The following is a 21,041-nucleotide window of genomic DNA, read 5'->3' on the forward strand; positions in this document are numbered from 1 at the left end:
CGTGTTCTGTCAACAGCCAGAATCTTAAAAAAAACGGAGTAGTACTCCGTCATGTGTTGCTTTCCACACTGAACCACTGTTTCCCTTTTCTTCTCCCTTTCGGCATCGTGTGTGTTCGTGTGCGTCTCCAGCCCAGTGTGGGGGGTCTATGACAGATGTAAGTGGAGTGATTCTAAGTCCTGGTTTCCCCGGTAACTACCCCAGTGGATTAGACTGCACATGGACGGTCAATTTACCTGTCGGCTTTGGTAAGATACACTGTCAACTTTGAACTTGACTTAGAAACGGTGTGTGTGAGTGTGTGTGTGTTCTTCTCTCTCCGTTTGTCTGTGTATCTGTTTTCTCTGTCTGTTCATGCATCTATGTTTTTTATTGATTGATTTATTCAATTCCTCACTCACTCATGCACTCAATCAGTGTTTGGTGGCCTTTATCCACATCTTTGATGAGTGTCTGCAGGTGAAGCATCTGCAAACGCTTTTATTGCCGGCCTCTCTGTCAAGTTCTGATAATCGCTTTAAATGTCAAAACTTTTCTCAGGTATCCATCTCCAGTTTCTGAACTTCTCCACTGAAGCGATCCACGATTACTTGGAGATCCGCAGTGGGACGCTGGAGACGGGCTCGGTCATTGACCGGTTCAGCGGTCCGGTCATCCCCAAGCCTCTGTTCAGCACCACCCACCAGACCAGCTTCTTCTTCCACAGTGACTATTCACAAAACAAGCCAGGGTTCCACAGCACATATCAAGGTACATGTTGCATCTCTCCAAGCTCCTCTCCGACATCTTGTGTACACTTTGCTAAGGAAAGAAAACAAAAGCAGACGTCTGACTCTGCTTTTGCTTCACTGAACACAGCGACCGAAGCGTGGAAACTTGGTGTTTGGACTTAATTACTTTTCTTACTTTATTTCTGAGGAGCGACTAAAAACAAAATGATGTACTTTTTCCAGAAGACATTTATAAAAATGTTCTTGACTTTTTTGGATTCATATCAGTGATGAGTTCAGTTTTGTATGTATTCTATCGGACACTAAAAAGGTTTTGAGCAGACTTATATTTATTATGGCAAATCTTCTAGATAGCCCAAATGTGTTACAGTTGATTCCATTAATGTGCAAATTACACTGGCTGCTGAATAATACCTTTTATCTTATGACAGGGGCACTGCCAACGTGTTTTAAAACAGAAAAACGAATGTGAACACAAGCAGTTGTATTATTTCCACAGCTATTATTTCTACGAATGTTCGTCTTTCTCAGTCACAAGTCTGTCTTCGGTCACTCTTGTTACTTTGGCTGTGAAAAGTCGCTGTGACTTAAACTGTCAGATTTAATATAAGAGTATTTGGCGACATCAGAAGAACAAGTAAGGGCTTCTTTGGTGCAGGATACCCTTTTCAAAAGGTTTGCGCCAATAATTTTTATCTAGAAGTCTGCAGATCTCCAGCATTTTATATGTGACTTTGGCTGCAGATTGCATTAGATCATCTTCATCCAGAGGAATTATGAGTTAGTCTTCTATAGTACAGACTGACTTTTGTTTATTCAGTGGTAGAATGGATGTATTTATTATCTCTCTCTCTCTCTCTATGAATGAGTTGATTTTAGTTTTTCTAAATTTGACTAACATGGTTTATTGTCTCTCAAGCCTACCAGCTCCAGAGTTGCCCAGACCCCCGGCCTTTTCGAAACGGCATTGTGATTGGCACAGATTTCAGTGTCGGGATGACGGTGTCGTTTGAATGTCTGCCCGGATATTCTCTGATCGGAGAGGCTTCACTCACATGTTTACATGGAATCAGCAGGAACTGGAATCACCCACTACCGCGATGTGAAGGTAATACCGAAGGTACAAAGGTACCTCTTACGACGTCAGAAAGCCTGTGTTCCATATGTTTACAGCTCCCTTCTTGTATTAGTTGTGAATACTGATGATGTAAAAATAAGCACATTATTTTCCTTGATATTTCTACTCCAGTATAACCAGGTGATATTATAATTCATGAGAGCTAATTGGGAAAAAAAAGCATATGCAACTTGTAAGTCAGCGCAAAAATGTTCCTTTGTAAATTGAATTAATGAGAGAACCTTAATTACAAGGGATTAAAGAATACATCAGGAGGACATAAGAGAGGTGTCTGGCACATTGCTATTATACATTTCCAGCCATAAAGTCACATCATTAAACGATATTATTCTAACTTTATGACAAGTAACTGCACAATGATCCAATTTTTATTATTTTTTCTTTATTTTACGGCCAGACTTTAGAGCACTAACAATCATTCAAGGACCCTTAATTTAGAAAACTGTAAATATTCCGTCCCATAGCTCTCAGCCGGGGTATGATTAACACCCCTGATGAGCAACGTCTACACTCTCGAGGAATACCTGTGCTGCAGAACTGAAATAAAACTGTAATGACAATTTATTAAAGGTATTAAGGTGTTATCCAGTGGTCATTACGTGACTGATAGAGACGTGTCCTCTCTCTGTCATCCAGATAATTACTAAAGCTTCACAATTGTAACACTAATTTGCTGGTAATTTATTAAGTGTATTTCTGTTAATATTCTGTCTCACAGCTCTCTGTGGTGGCAACATCACATCATTAAATGGAACCATTTACTCTCCTGGTCACCCAGAGGAATACCCCAACTTCCAGGACTGTGTGTGGAGTGTTAGAGTTCCTCCTGGACACGGCATTTACATCAATTTTACTGTACTGAGCACTGAGCCCATATATGACTACATTACCGTCTGGTAAGTTTTTATTAGTTATCCAATTTACTTGTTTTTCCACATCTTTACTGCACGTCTTAATTGAAAATGTTCATTCTCACTATGTGCTACCGCTTATCCATCGGTTCCACCTTTTCCTGCCTCATCAAAGTGTGTTTCACTTTAAATTGTTGATTAGGCTTTTAATTTGTACCACATATGTGGAGAACTTCTGCTACACACCATCTCTCTCACACAGGACGTCATGCTCTTTAACATCTCTTCAGAGCTGGCCTCTAATTGGCTAAATTCATGCAAGGGTTACTATGACTACAGACATCGCTCCTTGAATATAAAGCTCCTCTGACATGATTTCCTCCTTGTTTTATCCGTCTCTCTTTACCCATAAGTCTCTCTTACCCCTTCCCTCAGCTCTTTACGATATCTCCAAGTCTCAGTCGGCCCTATATGTAATATACAACACGTCTTTCTCTTCCCACCAGCCCAGCCTTGACTTCTCTCTTCATTATTCTTCTTAGGGTAAGCAGCCATTGGCAACAGCAGACATTTTGTCAATGCAAAATGTTTAAACCGGGCTTAGATACCCTGTTACATCGCTATCTGCAGGTGCGCGGTGGAAGCAGAACCATAAATAGGCCGTACAATCTATTTCTATGGCTGCCATGTTGCTGCCCTTCTCTATAGCTACAGCCCGCTTCCTATAAATAGACGGCATGGTGCAGCATCAACAGTTTAGGAACGTCACCTGGCATACAGACATGTAGAGGCACGACGAGGCAGGAAAAACAACACAACAACCGCAGTGTGAGACACGGTTTGCTGCTGATACATTTCCATGTATTTTTAGACCAACACAGAAGGACCAAATGTCTGTCTTGTACTTTTGTTAGTCTGTCATGATGTAAGCCCTGTAAACTTTCCAGACTTCCAGGTTTGGCTGTTTCCACAGCCTTCAGGAAGCTTCTTTAAACTTATTATAACAAAAACACTCTGTTATCTATTTAGAAAGTACAGCACAATGCACCTATTCCCGACACGTACCTGGATGACCCACAAGTGTCCAACACCGACTATATCAAAGAACCACTTTAATAATCTTCCTCCTGAGAAAGACCGATACACCAAGAAATTGAACACTGGAAGCTAAAAACAGTCCTTATTCTCGACCTGAATATATTATCTCATCAGGGTCACTTACAATGTCTTCAGTTAAGTTTGGGAAAACTTTACTTTAGGGGTTTTAAATTTAGATAAAAATAAAACCAAAGGTGTAATGTCTGGCCCAAACCTCTGTCAAGTTAACAACATGCTGCAGAAGCATTATCATCTCATTTTGTCATCATTAAGTTGAAACAATCTCACAATCAACAGTTAACAACAGATGCAACTAAAGATTATTTCAGCTATCTGTTACTCTGTCACTTCATTTTTCAATTAATCGATAAGTCTTGACCAGGAATTCCTCTCTGCACACTGCAAATTAGTAATAATTATATGTGTAAATAAGTACACATAAGCCCAAGATTCCATCTTTAGATCGCTTGTATTAATTGTACTAAGAATACTAACACTGTGGCTCAGTGGTAGAGCGTCTCAGTATTGGGGGGGTTGTCCTTCAATCAGAGGATCGGCGGTTCGATCTCCGGCTCCGTTGGTCCATGTCGATGTGTCCTTGGGTCAGACACTTAACCCTCAAAATAGGCATTTTAGGCATATGATAGTCCTGATTGGCAGGTGGCACCTTGCATGGTAGCCCCATCCATTAGTGTATGAATGGGTGTAAATGGGATAATGACATGTAGTGTGAAAGTGCTTTGAGAGGTCGGAAGACTGGAAAGCTATATAAGTACAAGTCCATTTACCATATAATGAGAATATAAAAGAATCCTCCTCAACCCAGAGAATGTTTGACATTTTTGCTAAATGTCAATGAATCAGTTATCCGCTGTTAGATTCTGTATAACACAATCACATCAACCATCATATTGTATCCAAACACACAGGACATTGGAGAACTGCCTCTCTTTAGCTGCACAGCTTTTTAATCGCAGCGTGTTTTTCCACAGCCGTCGGTGCTGAGGCTCGTTTCGTCCCTTCGCTGTGTGAATGTAGCTCATAACTGCAATATGCAGCCTGCGTGTCCCACACCGCAACACTGTTGAGCCAGGTGCCGTCCACCCACAGACTCCGTGAATTGGTCGCACAGCGTGTTCCTGACCCTGCTGTCAGTTGGAAATAATGTGCAAAGAAAAGACAGCAACCACACGCAAACGCGAACAAAAAAAAACCTCACAATCTCAGTCACACAGCCACAAAGTTGGCTCCCTGTAGAGAGCACAGTGTCAGTGGTAAAGGTGTGATTTTCACAGCGGTCTTCTCGGTCCACAGCCGGCCAACCTGACAGTCAGTTAGTCTGCTAATTGGCCTCATGCAGGGAGGCTTACGGCAGGATTCCACTGTAAGGATTATCATGTATGTCACAGATGTTACCTTGTGCTGCCTCACACACTAAAGCCTTCTCTGTGCTCTATGTGTTGCGACAATGTGCTCATAAGTGTGTGTCCACATCAGCAATAATCATCAGTGGAAAGTAATGAATGGGACCTCTCTGACTCTGAACCACTCAGTGTGACTCGGCGCAGGGGACGATTCCTTACGTAACCTGACAGGTATAATTGGCCTCATCCAAAAACACTTAACGGCAGGAAATAATCAGTCCATTTAACTTCATGATGATACTTTTTAATCACTGATAATGAGCCGGCTATTGGTTAGTTCCAGTCTGACAGCTGGTGGCTCGGCCATTAAAGGTGAAATATGCTCAGGACGTTGCACAGAGAGCCTGACCTGCCAGTTGACAGATATCTTCCTGTCTGCCTTCTGTGGTAATTGTGTAACTTTTCACGAATGCCAGGCCGATATTAGTGGGTAAACCAAAGCCAAGTCTACAACAGGACTCCCATTTGTTATTCTTATGAACTGACGACAGTTCAATCAATATTTATGAACTTGGGCATCCCAAAGCAAGAGTAAGGGAGCCAGGGCTTTGAAATGTGTTGTTGTCGAGAGACGAAAAGGAGCCGCTCTTTTGTAAGTGGAGTGGAATCTGAGTTTGTGATGGTTTTATGTCTCAATGATCTTTGTGACATTGTTGTTTGGATTGTTCGGAGAGGGAAGATGAGCCCATAGCCATGCACAATCACTCTGGGCACCGGCACTTTGTCACACAATGTCCGACTCCATTCGCAGTCAATGAAGCAGCTCCAGGTTTTGCCTCGTGAGTGTCGTAAAGTCTCCTCTATCTGTGTTTGTGGCCTCGGAGAAACCATTTCCTGGTCACAAGTAGCCATTTAACTGTCAGAAATGACGGCAATAACCTATTCGAATTGTGTTTTAGGTTGACTTTTCTCTCCCATTGTTCTATAAAGAAAGATCACGTCCACTCGCTTATGGGTCTTTAGTCTCTGAGCACTCCCTTTGTAACACAAGATTTCTGTATGCGTGTGTGTGTGTCTCTCTCTCTCTCTTTGTTTCTTTGTAGGGATGGTCCAGACCAATCATCTCCTCAGATTGGACAGTTTAGTGGGAACACAGCTTTGGAGTCGGTCTACTCGACTTCCAACATCATCCTCATCAAATTCCACTCTGACTTCTCTGGAGCCGGCTTCTTTGTCTTAAGCTACCATGGTGAGACACCAACCACATAATCAATGTTGTTCACAGAGCTAGCGATGGAAACGTTTGATTGAGTTTGTTCAGTTAAAATACTATATTTTCATTAACTTTCTCTGCAGTTGGTTTTGTTGTGGTGAGGTAGCGGCGAACCTATAATGCTATCATTAGTTGCAGCTGCAGTGATAGCATCGATCTGTTTGGTGTTGTGTTAGACGCTTTTCAACTTCATCATCATTACGTTCCACTCAGACCTGCTTCCTCTGACTCGTTCTGACTCATGAAGTTTGGTCTTTCACTGGAACTTTTCACTCTCTGACTGACGCTGGCGTCTTGGTCACATTGCCCACATTAACAATATATTATTCACAGTGGTGCTATTGATAGTTTTCATTATCTTGGCTACATTTCACAGCTTCTGTCAATATGATTTCATCTATGAGTGTACTTAAACGTTATTTCAATGCCACTGCTCTGGCTATATGTATATCCAATTACTGTAAATGATAGCAATTAGTCCTTTAGATTAGTGATCAATGCAAGAGAGAAGAAACCATTTACCATTGCTGTATGCAATGTATAAATGTTTCTGTTGTAAGGAAAAAAAGTAGCTTTGCACAAAGAAAACAACAGTTGCAAAAGTCTGAGTGACCAAAAGCTTAGACAATGAACAGCTGAATGTTTGCCTATCAATCACTTAAACAGTAGATACACTATACTGTTAGTGAGCGGAGGGCTCAATCTTTTTTCATTTACTTCTTTGGATCCAGCACCTCCTTTTTTTGGTATTATGCAGCAGCTTTTCTGTAAGTAGCAGAAAGTTGGTTTGTAACAAAGAAAGAAAGAAAAAAGTTTCACTGGACTTTCACTGAAAAGTTCATTATTTTTCAATTTAACCTTTGAGTGAACATGAACCTTTTCTTGTCACCATTGTTTATCTCCAGATCCAATTTTCTTTGTTAAAGAGAATTGCTATTATATTAAAATAAAATACTCAAATGACTATAACCACAACAGAACACAATCTAGAGAAAAATTAACTTTTAGATATTATGACTACTCTCATTTTGTTTTAATTGGCACTGTCTTCATGCAAATAAGTCATCAATCAAAAGGAAAAGTAAACCTGTCATTTTCTACGTCAAAAACAATTAGAAGATCTTGTGGCCGTCGTACACACTTACACACAAACAGTCTTCCCTCCACAGCGTTGTGGAGATTGTATTTTTTTTTCTGGTCCTGCGCTGCTCTTTCTCCGTGTCAAAACTGTCTCTGCCATTCAGTTTTTCATTTAATTTCAATCTTTTTGCTGTGGTCCTTCGGTGCACTTTGATTTCCCTTTGTTTCTAAACTGCAGTTTAAGATGAAAACCCTCAGCCCCCCCAATCCCAATTGTCTCTTTTCTTGTTTCGCCTGTCTACCTGCAAACATCAATCTTTAGTCACTTTAGCCTTTGTCCATTTGGTCCGTATCCATTCACTGTCATATGAAAACACTTGTATTTCTTTCTTTGACTCATCATCCTTTTCTGTGCTCACCGCATAAACGCAATTATTTCAAATAATGGCTCAAATGTGCACACTGTCCAACTGATGTCTTTTGTCGAAAAAAAAAAAAAAAAAAAAGCTTGAAACTGTATCCCTTACTTTTATTTTCCTTTTATTTATTTTTTTAAAACAAAAACACCTGCACAGAGGTGGTACAGTAACGTGCATACATGTAACTCATCATATTTAGGAGCAGGATTGTTTGTTATCTCTGCTGTTTATAATTATGAGTTTGTCTAAGATGTAGATATACTGCAGTGTCCCTTGATTACAATATGTGTACTGTCTAGTGTTTATGATAATGTGGAAATCTCATTAATTGAATCCGATAATGTGATAAACTAAAGGATAACAGGGGAAAATAGTTTCAAATGAACCTCATGTCTTAAAAGCCATCATAATGCCATGTCAGCAAACTAACTCAGCCAAGAAATGCTGCTTTTTTTCCTCATCGTCCTCAGAAAGTTCCTGAAAATTAGCATTTTTGGAAAAAGGGGTTGATTTGACAGACTGGCTTCTAATGAGTCTTATGCTGTTTCCCCTTATACCCGCATACATCTCCCGCCCTCTCCCTCATAAAGCTTCTATTCGCTTCATCTCAAAAGTTTCTGTTCAGTGCTCTTTAGTGAAAACATGTCACGTTGTTGTTGTTGTTTTTTAGCAGGCTTTCCTTTTTTTTCAGGCAGATATCACGTTAAGGAATTTCGGTTGGCAGGTTCTAACTGTCAGCTGTCACACTCACACAGGAACAGTACCATCTGATGGATTTATTTATTTTCAATGTCTGCTTTAATGGAAGATGCACAGCAGAGAGTGACGGGGGATGATGGATAAGAGGGGGAGGGGATGACATGTATGACATGTGGTTGCGAGCATTGTTTTGCCACTTCTGTTTTATTAGAATATACAACAAGAAAACAAGAAAGACAGGAGAGAGTGAGAGGTAACCACAATATGAGCGAGAGAGACTCCCTATTCAATAGTATCGAGATGACTTAAGTTCTTTGTTAAGAAATACAGGAAGAATAAGCACCAATCCTGCCAGAGTTTCTTCAGCAGGAGGTTGTCAAAGTAAGGGACAAAGTGAGGGACAACGTTTCAACATGTCTTCTTCAGCGTCCTTCAGTGACGCAACTGAATATCAGTTTGCAATGGTTTGCAAAAAAAATGGTCTTGGAGCTTAGCGAGATCAATGACTGCTGACAGTGATCCTCTCCTCTTACGCACAGAAGCACGGACATTGCTTCACACACACACACACAAACATGCACACACAGAGACCATAAGGCTTTGATATGCATGAGAGCAGCAGATACTATTGGCAGGTCTCATTTTCATAGTCAATTTCATCCTGACTTATAGCCCTCAGCCCTTTCTCCCTCTCTCTCTTTAGTCCTCCCATCTCTCTGTCTGTCTGTATCCCCCCCCCCCCCCCCCCTTCTCTCTCCCTCTCCGTTAGTGAGTGATCTATGGTCATGCAGTAATATTGATTACAGCCCTCAGCTCAGTGGTGTGAAGGCAGTTCCTTTTTATGATTCAAGGCAGTGCTGTATCTGTGTAGCCGGTCTGTTTTTGATTCTGTGCTTTGCTGGCCTGACCATCTGTACTTAAAAAGAGATGGTAAACTGAAACAAGCAAGATTAAACAGACAGACAACAGGTTGGTTTTCTTAAAGATTTGTCATTGTCGGGGCAGCCGTTACACGTACAGACAACTGGAATCTTACGCATTAGTGCAGGTAAAATCCACAGTAAAAAAGTGACTTCTTGCCAGTTTCTAAACAGTGGAAAGTCTTTTTTTTCCCCCTTCTCACTTGAGCTTAGGTTTACAGACCACATTTCCTCTCACACGTTCTTATGTAATGTCCCTCTCTTTGTCCTCTCTCCCCTCCTCTGCTGTGTCTGTTCTCCTAGCCTACCAATTAAGGGTTTGCCAGCCTCCTCCAGAAGTGACCAATGCTGACATGCTGATGGAGGACGGCGAATTGGAGATAGGTGAGTTGTCTGTCTGCCTGCGATGCCTCTAGACATGTCAATGTGATGGAGGAAGCAAATTTGAGATATGTAACTTTGCAGTTCCCAACTTGAGAACAAATATCACCTTGTCCGTAATGGATGTCATACCTTTTATAATATAATGGGACTATATTGCATGATAAACTTAATAGAAACTATTTTCTTTCTACCATAGTTCCGACATGAAACTGCTCACAAAAAGGTCTGTGGATTATCCAGAGTAACCAAGTCATGATTTCTGGAATGAGACATTGTTTTCTTAAATATATATTTGTTTGCGCTTTGAGCACCACAAGCCGAGTGCCATTATGTCCCATTATATTCAAGTGAAAGGCGGACTACAGCCAATATCTCCAAAATTAGGAAACAATCTAGATTGATTAATAGCACTACAGGTAAGAAGAAAAATATGTATACTTACTGTAAATTCACTTCAAAATTCAGTCTCGTAATGATACACTTTGCATAGTGGTGGACGAAGTATTCAAATCCTTTATCCGCACAAAAGTAGCAACACCACAAAAATACTACTTTGCAAGTAATAAGTCCTGCATCAACAACTGTTTCCTTCTCGCTGCTTCAGTTTTGCTTTCCAAACACTCACAATTCATAATCTTTATTCTGCGTTCAGGTGACATCATCAGGTACAGATGTCAACCCGGGTTCTCATTGGTTGGCAGCGAGATTCTAACGTGTCGCCTCGGAGAAAGACTACAGATGGATGCATCACCTCCAACGTGCCAAGGTGTGTACACACAGCAGCACATTAAGTGTTTTTGGTTCATTTTTCAAATAGTTTGTCAAAAAAATGTTGAAAAAAGAAAATGCTGCATACTCGTTCAACATAACCTGCTTTCTCTCGTTGTTTTCTTGCCCATAGTCCAATGCCCTGCGCATGATGTGCGATATGAATCGTCAGGTGTCATCCTGAGTCCCGGTTGGCCAGAAAGCTACCCCAACCTCCAAATGTGTTCATGGAGCATCACCGTAGAAAAGGGATACAATGTCACCATAACCTTTGAAAGTTTCCACACTGAGAGAGAGTTTGACGTGTTGGAGATTTTTGATGGTAAAAAAATTTTAATAAGCTCTCAAAAGCACACACGCTGACAGTATAGTTGGAATTCAGCTAAGAAGTGTAGTGTTTCTTAGAACCTCATGTGAGCAGAAATGACACACACACACAGACACGCTGTTATTCTCAAAGGCATTAAGGTGTAAATATGATCACCATGGGAAACTGGACAAACAGTTATAGCCACAAATATACAAAGTACCAAAATAGATCAAATCACAGTTTATTTGAACTGTCTCATTATTTCTCTCTCCTCCTCCTCTTTTTCCTCTCACTTCGATCTCTCTCAGGTCCAACAGCCAACAGTCCCACTCTGGCAACTCTGAGCGGAGACCTGCCAGCACCCTTTAACCTCACAACCTCTGGTCACCAGTTCCTGGTCCGCTGGTCTTCGGACCATGGCACAAACAAGAGAGGCTTCAAAATGCACTATGTTGGTGAGTACCAAAGTATGTATCCCAACTTTATTTTACTACTACTTTATATCATCATAATGCATGGATACAAGAGACAGACAGAAAGACGGAGAGACACTCTGAGTGAAAGAGCACTTGGAGAAAGTTGTGTCGATTGAGAAAGGTTCTCAATTTGGGATATTTTTAAGAGAAAAGAGTGGTTTTCAAGAACAGGGAATATACAAGAAAGTTGATGAAAAAAAAGGTTTCTCCATCATCAGCTTACTTTTCTACCTCACTTCTGTCTGTCTCCTAAAGCGGTTTACCAAAGTGCATTATGGTTAACTGTTATTCATTCGAGGAAAGCTTCATGAGCGCAGATGCTGTTTCAAAGCAATCTTTGCATTTTCACCTGGGCCTGCTAAGTACAACTTTGGACTGTTGGGCGTTAAGCACCTTCACTTGGGTAATGAGGCTTGAGTGCCTTTATTCAAGGGCATTTTTTGACATTTAAGGGGCGGATACTGTATTACCTTTTTTAGTTTGCTATTTCACTTCATACCGTCTCGTCAGAAGGCTGCTTCTTTAACCTTTAAATCACCACTGGTCTGGATGATGAATTATACCCTGAATAATAACAGAAAAGCCTCCCAGGACTCTCGCACTCAGTAACCTTCTTTGGTAGCTGTGATTAATGTGAGCATCTGCAAGGATTGTTAAGCATATGTTGTAAGCCTACTAATATCATGGTTCAACTTTAATATTGGTTTTTTATTAGTTTTTTTTGTTACCTGGACAATCAGGCCAGTTTGTGACAACTTCCTCCTGCATCCACTGTGAGAAAAAAAAAACATGCTCAGTTTGTAATCAAAGAGTAAAAAATGTAATTCTCACGTTATAATAAATGTTTTCTCGTTATTACGTCACACCATCTTCCTTTGTTTTAAGAAGAAGCTTACTTACTCGTCATTAAAACAAGATAAACGGGTATTTCATTTTATAAAACCCCTGTGTGACTGAAGCAGCAGTTTAATGCCATCAATCTTAAAACTACTATAAGGGGAAAGAGCCTGAACTGGAGCTAATGAGATATCGTCAGCTGGCTGCTTTGCCAACAGTACATGCCGGTTCGATGATACCAGCCGAGAGCTTTAATTAGAAATCACTGACAAACCGTTGCCGGCGCTGATTCTGTGTTTCCGCCGAAAGTATAACAGACTAAAAGGAACAAAAGTCCTTCACTAACTCTTACAGTTGGCGACAGAAATTCTGGACAAAGATTGTTGATATTTGAACAGAACACCCAAACAAATACCCCCCTCCAGATGAACCAATCCTCTTTAACTGCCTTTCTCTTTATACATCCATGGGCTCTCCCCTGTCCTGTGCGAGAGCCCTCGGTTGCTGATTGGTTGGAATAGTGTCGCGTGGCTCGGTCAGAGACAAGTTGTTTGTTTCCCATTCATAGAGCCAGGGCTGTGTATGAACACTGAATGAACAGCTAGTGGACCATGAGGACGTATTCGCTGAATTAAAAAAAAAGTGTATTGGATTAGAATCGCTACAACTGTACATTTTGATTTTAAAAAGCCACAACACGGATGAGACTGAGCCAGTGACAGTCCAGCGGGACGTTAAAAAACAGGCTCATCACTAATAAATTAGGCCAATTAAGAACTTATGGTTGGGCCTTTGTCCAATTTGAAGAGATGCAAACCAGGCAACTTGCCCAAGTCAACATCTAACTGGACCCTGGCCTGGGTTATCTTGTTATGCTATGACTGAGGAACGTGATGAAACTGCTAGTGGCAACGAATCATATGAACTACTGACATCATTTTATAACATCTTTTATCTACTGGCATAGATACAGAGACAGACAGAGGGAGAAAAACCTATTAACAAATAGACTCTGCTTAACTTGTTGTCATGGGGTGTTTGTGTTTGTAGCAGGATTCCCTCTTGTTTTGCCCACAGCTGCCAATATTGTCTGAAGTAAAGCATTAATGTTTCTTGGTGTAAAAATATTTCATTAAATTGCATTATGCCGTTGACTCGTAGGCAGTGTGTTCTGGTATGTCTGACATCTACTGTAACTCTACTCATTGATTGTGTGATGAAAACGCTCTGGTGGGACAGACTTATTATTTAGCATTTAAACAGCATGTTGGATAGATCTCATTTTTAAGACGTTCTGAAAAGGTTTAATTACCAATAATCAAGATCATTAATACTTCTGCTCACAGAACGTCTTTGTTTAGTTTTTTTAACAAGTGTTAAAGACATTGTACTTGGAGTGATGACCTCCTACTCCATATCGTGCCTCTAATAGCGCTGTTTAAAATGCATAATCAAAGCCATAATTTTGATCAGTAAAATGTGTAAATCACTCACAAACGAGATGCATTTGCCATTTGTTCATTTTGGCTGTGCCTCCTATTGTTCCATAGATACAGTAGAGACTCTCTATTGTATTGAGAGTTTTAGGAAATGATCACAAACTGAAATGGCAGTAAGACTTTGATTAAAGGACTGGTAATGGTTATAATATTGTACACCACCTGCATGCATGCACGCATACTGTCTGTGTTTATCACAGCATTGATCTGAAGGCAACAACATTTGGTCTTCTAGATTAAGTAACGACACAATAATACAATAATATGGTGACAATAGTACTGTTAGCTATGGCATGGTTATAGAATAGTACTGTATAGCAATATTAAAAAGTAGAAGTGACATGTTTATAATGCATTATATTATTTTTAGTATGTTTATGATAAATTATAGATGTGTAACCACCCCATGCGAAGTCATTTCAAAACTTTGTTTCTTCAATTGTGCTTCCACCACTCCAGCGCTGTACTGCTCGACCCCGGACTCTCCGCTCCACGGCTCTATCTCCTCTCAGAGCGGCGGCCATGTTAACAGCGTGGTGCGCTGGGCTTGCGACCGCGGTTACCGTCTCATAGGCAACGCCACAGCAACCTGCCGCCGCACGTCGCTCGGCTACCACGCGTGGGACTCTCCGGTACCTGCGTGCCAAGGTGTGTTGCTTCGTCTTTGCGTGGAATGTGTGTATATTTGAAGCTAAGCTGAAGTATAACATATTGCACATTCAAGTGAGAAAAATGCCGGATGCAATATTCATATAATTGCGAATGCCACATATAATTGATATCCCTTTGGTAAAATAGAAAAAAGAAAAAAACGTATTTCCTGTAACGGTTTACGTAACATTTTCTTTCTCTTTAAAAGTGTATTTTCAGAACATACTGCAATATGTTCTACAAAGACTAGATGACTATTTTATGTTGCACTAGCTCGCTTGTCTTTTCCCACACATCAAATGAGCGAAGGAAGTCCCAGTTCGTAGCTGGTATCGATAGAAAGTCAAATGAAGGATGTATAACAGATTGCCGACACTGTGTAATTACACGGTGCAGTGCTCTACAAACCAGTCTATTTTAAACCAGTATGGACTGTGAAGCGGCAATTTCAGCAAGACGGATGTATTTCCTTGGAATTGGTTTGGAACTGAACATCAAGCGTCTGTTGATTGTATATTTTTAGTTTGATGGCTTCATTGAAGAAGCTATGTGAGCTTGTTTATGCACAATACACAGCAGAAACCTTTCAAACAAAGTACACATCAAGCGTGCCTACCTGACAGACATAAGTGTGCATTAGGGCTTTCTGTGTGTGTCTGTTTGCATGTTGTCTTCTTAACCACCGTGTATCTGTCCTCCCATAGCTGTCTCTTGCGGGGCACCCAAGGCTCCCATAAATGGCGGCGTTTTAACAGCCGACTACTCTGTCGGAACAAGAGTTTCCTATTTTTGTAACGACGGGTTCAGACTCTCCAGCAAGGAACTGACGTCAGCCATCTGTCAGCCTGATGGCACATGGAGCAACCACAATAAGATACCGCGATGTTCTGGTTAGTAACACATAGATGTTAGTGAAATATCAACAGTATAAATACCAAAACTGATAATATTACAAATTTGGACGTTTAATAGCACTGTATTGAAGTAAATACCAGACTCCAAGGAGATTTTTAACACAAAAACACAAGTATTTAGAGCTGGAGTGCAGAACTTTTACATATAAATGAACGTCTGTCACATTCAAGCCCTCGCCAAATGAGTTCACACAATGCTAATTAGGCCTATCGCTACCATGGAAAGCTCTTTGTATTTTGCAGTGTACCAGTGTTGTGGTATCTGGCGCAGTGGCGCATGTATGCCTGCAGGTGAGCTCGCCGCATCTCCCCCCCGCCCCCTGGAGCGCTCTCTTTAAGTCTTACCCTGCAATATTTTTGTAGTTTATTCCTGCAATTTAGCAACTTTTCTTCGTCATAGGATTTTTTTTCGATATAGCTTCCACCCTTACTATACAACTATTGAGTTGCTGCTCCCTCAACTAACAGACGGGGAGAAGTTTTGCTCTCCAGCTTTCATATAAATACTACAATAGATCAATTAAATCAATAACAATACGAAAATCATCTCCTGATGGGTAAGATGGATATACTACAACATATAATTACCGCTATGCGTGGCAGACATTGTTTTGGTCAGGACATTGTTATTTAAATTGAGTAATTTTTGTGCACCTGTGTGATATCTTACAGGGGTTTGGCCCCGCTCTCAGCCGGCTTTTTAATATCTGACACTATGTTGAAATGGTAATTGTGTTATTTAAATGAAAACAAATTGTAAGTGGTTTTGCTTTCTCCTCACACCGTCTGTCTCTGTAGTGGTGGTGTGTTCCAGCATCGGGTCATTTTCTTTAGAGCACGGCCGCTGGAGGATTGTCAACGGCTCACATTACGAATACCGAACTCGCATTGTGTTCACCTGCGACCCGGGATACTACAGATTGGGCCCCGCCCACATCCAGTGCTTACCGACTGGCGTGTGGAGCTGGAGAAATGAGAGGCCGCACTGCCAGGGTGAGTAGCAAAGACATACGAGGGTTGAGCTGCCACTCAAAAACAATATCAGCAATGAGCCGGCCATTATACTTATCTGAATTTGTAGGTATTAGAATCGTCCCAATTAACCAAATCGAATCTTAATGAGCCAACTTAATTAATGTAAACCTTTTGTGTATTTAGGCTGATATCTACACACACTTGCCATTTACTGTCGATAATAACGACAATAATTTAATCTTGCACACGAAAAATCCAAGCCAAGAAATAGTCCGGCACATAAATCCCCTGTTTTATTTTACACTTTGGTTTTTGCACAGATTAAACAAATAACAAAGAAATCTTCTATCTAACTCTTCACCAAAAAGCAAATAAGCGAATGCTTTTAAAGGCAAACCAAGTGCCCTCAGCATATTTTTGGGATTATTTCATGTATACATTTTGTAAGGCTGAAAGCTTTTGAAAAAATATTCACTGTAATCATTCCATTATTCCAATTCATGCTCTAACCAGAAAGTGTGGCCTTGACATTCTTGTCATCTGTTTTTTGATATCTGGGGATTCCTTGACATTTGAAATCAATGTTATTTATTCTTAAAAGAATTCTGTGACATTTGAAAAAGTACTGTTATTTTCTTCACCAGAAAAGTTTCTAGTTTCAAAAAAAAAAAAACTATATTGGCACCAAATTTGTGTGATTAACTCCTCGCCGGTGAAAGCAGCGTTCAGCACTGAAATCAAAGAGCTCTACTAACTACTCAAATAACTTCAATTACTAAATTGGTGCACCAATGTTTTTTTTTAAATTGCTAGTGTCTGCTTGTGTTTTTTTCAGTTATATCATGCGGTGAGCTGCCATCTCCACCCAGTGGGAAGAAGATTGGTACTCAGACAACATTTGGCGCTACGGCCATCTTTACCTGCGATGCTGGCTTCATGCTGGTGGGGTCAGCTGTCAGAGAGTGCCTGTCATCTGGGCTTTGGAGTGGAATGGAAACGAGATGTTTTGGTACATAACTACTATGATGTATTCTGTGTATATGTATTGTGTATACTGTAATATATAGTGCAGTATATCTAGACGCTGTCATTTTCTGACTGAGAGGACGTATTCGGGATATTAACACACACACACACACACACAAAAGTTGACCATTAGAAAGGGAGTTTGAAAGCTGTGATTTTCAAGTTACTCTAATGAGGACAGGTTTCAAAGGTAAGCACTGTAGTGTCTGTGCCCTGCACCTCTTGTCTGGCTGCACAGCTGCTCCCCTCTGGCCTCGGCCACCTCACCAAGCGAGACTATCACAAGCTTCTGCTCTGCACTAACCAAAGTCAGTTTGAATGTTCTTTTTTCATATAAATAAGCCAGAAAAAAAAAAAAAACACAGCCACTTTCTTCTGTCAGTGTGCCAGCCAGAGGTAACAGATGTTATGACATGGCGCTGTCACTTCTCCATGAAGCCTCGGTAGAAACAGCGCTTCCCAGAATACTTCACAGGCTGAGGGGGGATACGAGAAGCGATTTGTAACGAAACAGTTCAATGAAACTTAACCTAGACTGATGAGGAGGCATGATTCTGTCAAACAATAAATAGATAGATAGCCCTAAAAAAAATCCCTATGAACAGCATCTTCATTCAATAACTTTTCTTATTACTCTTTAAAACAAAACTGGCTTCACTCTACTTGTTTTGCTTACTTAAAACAAATCTGACTCAATATTAATATACTACTAATATTTCTTACATCACAATTCATAATTAACCTCGAAACAACAGTTTTGGAGGTATCGGCCTATACATTCAAATTGGTATATGATTAGAATATGTAGGCTACATAGCATGTAAATACACATTTACCTAAAACAATTTGCATCAGACCTCTGGGAATTAATCTAATGAGGGAATAAAGAGGCTCACAAATCCTGTTTGGGTCTCTGTTACCGGGTATCGTTTGATTATTTTCATGTAGATGCTGTCGGAGGTATTGCAAAGAACAGTAACACACAGCTGTGAAAATGTTGCAGGGGTCAAGTGACCATCGGAGCATTCACCAAAAATAACAGATGATCCAATTTAAGACAGAGCTCCTAATATTTTGTGAAGACGGGAGTGCTTGTTGGGCTCCCACTTTGATGTTTCATGTGTTTGCTTAGAGTCACACGTCTCACAGACAGGATGAACCAGGTCTCATGCTGCCATTGCCTATTTTTACAGGCTTGCAAAAGGTTTCAGCAGATGTTTAACGATTGGCCCAAATAAAATACCCCATATGGAGGAAGCAAACTGTCTCCAAGGAGATTTTCAACCCTCAAGGTTTGTTCAAAACTCCCAGGCCTACTTAAAATGTTAGTGTTTTGCTGATGTGGTCTTTATATCTTTGAAAATAACCCACAGAATGCATCTCATGGATACAACAAGACTGTAAGGTTTAGCATAATTTAGAAATATTTGCAAGCTAGCTCTCGGCCACGACAAAGGTAAATAAAAGCAAGAAAAGACGACAACGCAACACGACATTTGTTTGAAAATCAAAATCACAGTCTAAGCTTGATATAGGAAAGCTAAGACATGAAATAATTCAGAAACATGTGAGATAGGTACGGTGTAGATACTAAAACTGGTAATGAAAGGAGACATTTACGAAAAGTAAGTGTAACATCAATAGTATCTTCACAGCGCTGGTGGTCTTACGAAGGACATTGCAAATATCCTGTCAGAGGTTTTTGACAAACATAGACATGCATAGACAGCAGCTCAGTTACAGTTGACTTAAGTTGACTTTAAGTCATTAGATTAATAGTTGACAAAATGTACCTAATTCTCTCCAGGTGTAATACGTTCCCGAGCTAACCTTCGCCAACTATCACATTTAGGAACTTTTTCAGATTTCCAGGGTTGCAGAAGCAGCTTCCTGGATAACAGTGTTGAAAGGCAGATAGGCTGAGCCTCATACCGAGTCTTAACCACCGAGACAGTGTTACCTATGGTCTGAGTCCTCTGCATGTCTGTCTGTGTCTTTCAGCTGGTCACTGTGGAATCCCAGAAGGCATTGTGAACGGCCAGGTGATCGGAGAGAACTTTGGTTACCGTGATACGGTCGTGTATCAGTGTCTGCCCGGCTTTCGACTAATAGGCTCATCTGTTCGCATCTGTCTCCAAGACAACCAGTGGTCTGGACAGCTGCCCGTCTGCATACGTAAGGGAAACACACATTTAATTCTCACTAAAGATTCACCTCAGCTATAAGATGAACCCAAACCCTCTGCTGCACTTATATGTCTCATGGACAGCCTGTGGTCGAGACGGCTGCCTGTCTTTTCATCGAAATTTAAACTAAGAATGAATGAAAGGTTTGGAATGCAGAAACATGGTCAAATGGACAGTGGTGTGTGGGTTTGTGACACAAATCCAAAATCCTCTGTATTTGTTCCTGTTTAGGATGAAAACAGGAAGGGGAAAATCACCTGCAATCAAAACTAGTCTGAGTTTTTGTATGCATGTGTGTGCGTGCATGCAAAGCAGAAATAGAAATTGCTCTCTGAGGCCAAAGTGTGGATCTGGAGGGTGCTTGAATGGCATGGTGTGTTATGATAACTTCCACTAGCTGATAGATACCAAATCGAGAAAGTGGAGTGTTTTCAAATAGAGGCAATTTGAGTACGAGGTTTTGATAACGTGCTCAGCATTTTCATTTTCATTTGGGATGTTTTATTTGCCTGTGGAGTTGCAGAATCAATATCATACGTCGTACAAATCAGTTTGGAGGCATACTACGAATACAAAAATGCCTGATCTTTGGCCAATTAAGATTTACGATTTGTTATATTTGTAATCAGCCAAAAGAGGAAAATGGTCTCGGTAACCACAAAAAACAAAATACCAGTCTCCAGTAATACTGCTAGAAGTAATAATGTGAGTGTAATATGGTAAAAGTCAAAGTTTGATATGGTTTTTCGTCATTGATACTGAAGAAAGAGAGTCGATCAAATAGATGTTTACTTGCTGCTTTGAAATTAGAAAAGAAATAAACAGTATATTAATGGTCATTGACAAACATTACCTTTATAGCAAGATGAGGTCGACTCAGTTGATGGGAAATAACTAAATCAAGAGTGGAGCCTGATCAACCACATCATCAACAAATCACCTGAAGTAATATCTTTGTCATGGTTCAGTGATAACAAAAATAATTATTTAGAGAATGCCTACCGGAAACTACCCTCCCGTGTGTGTGTGTGTGTGTGTGTGTGTGCAATATAATTGTTTCATTACTTTTAAAACTGATTTAAAACTGGTCGCAGTGCAAACTCTAAATGGAAACTCTAAACAGGCAGTCAGAGCTTCACAATGTTATCTTTACAATTTAAATTGTAACATCACATTACATTTGAAGGCAGGGTTTCTTGTCATTGCACACCTGCAGAATGTGACATTGTGATGCAGAATACACGTCATGCAGAAAAAAACAAAACAGGGAAAGATGTTTTTTACCATCATTTTGTGTCACTTTTGATTGAAATACTGTACTGATTTAGCATTCCACTCTTTAGTATTGATATTAATATTATCGCACCCACGATAAACGGTTAAAAACAATTGATGCAGCAGAACCAGAGATATCGTCTCGGTTGTGTTACAGTGGTATAATC

General features: G+C 40.4%; 1 protein-coding gene across 1 annotated transcript in view; it reads left to right on the forward strand.

The window, feature by feature from the left end:
* Nucleotides 1-21,041, forward strand: part of csmd3b (CUB and Sushi multiple domains 3b) — a 241,463-nt gene that overhangs the window by 198,932 nt on the left and 21,490 nt on the right. Inside the window, exons 41-54 of the mRNA XM_076106168.1 lie at nucleotides 132-248; nucleotides 541-750; nucleotides 1,651-1,839; nucleotides 2,588-2,765; nucleotides 6,286-6,431; nucleotides 9,877-9,957; nucleotides 10,610-10,723; nucleotides 10,859-11,047; nucleotides 11,344-11,490; nucleotides 14,307-14,495; nucleotides 15,203-15,388; nucleotides 16,211-16,405; nucleotides 17,223-17,396; nucleotides 19,415-19,588. Of these exons, the coding sequence (XP_075962283.1) occupies nucleotides 132-248; nucleotides 541-750; nucleotides 1,651-1,839; nucleotides 2,588-2,765; nucleotides 6,286-6,431; nucleotides 9,877-9,957; nucleotides 10,610-10,723; nucleotides 10,859-11,047; nucleotides 11,344-11,490; nucleotides 14,307-14,495; nucleotides 15,203-15,388; nucleotides 16,211-16,405; nucleotides 17,223-17,396; nucleotides 19,415-19,588 (2,289 nt within the window). The remainder of the gene's footprint in view (nucleotides 1-131; nucleotides 249-540; nucleotides 751-1,650; nucleotides 1,840-2,587; nucleotides 2,766-6,285; nucleotides 6,432-9,876; nucleotides 9,958-10,609; nucleotides 10,724-10,858; nucleotides 11,048-11,343; nucleotides 11,491-14,306; nucleotides 14,496-15,202; nucleotides 15,389-16,210; nucleotides 16,406-17,222; nucleotides 17,397-19,414; nucleotides 19,589-21,041) is intronic.

The sequence above is a fragment of the Anarhichas minor genome, unplaced genomic scaffold (genome assembly GCF_050575085.1).
Source record: "Anarhichas minor isolate MPS153535 unplaced genomic scaffold, ASM5057508v1 ptg000033l, whole genome shotgun sequence".
Lineage (NCBI taxonomy): Eukaryota > Metazoa > Chordata > Actinopteri > Perciformes > Anarhichadidae > Anarhichas > Anarhichas minor.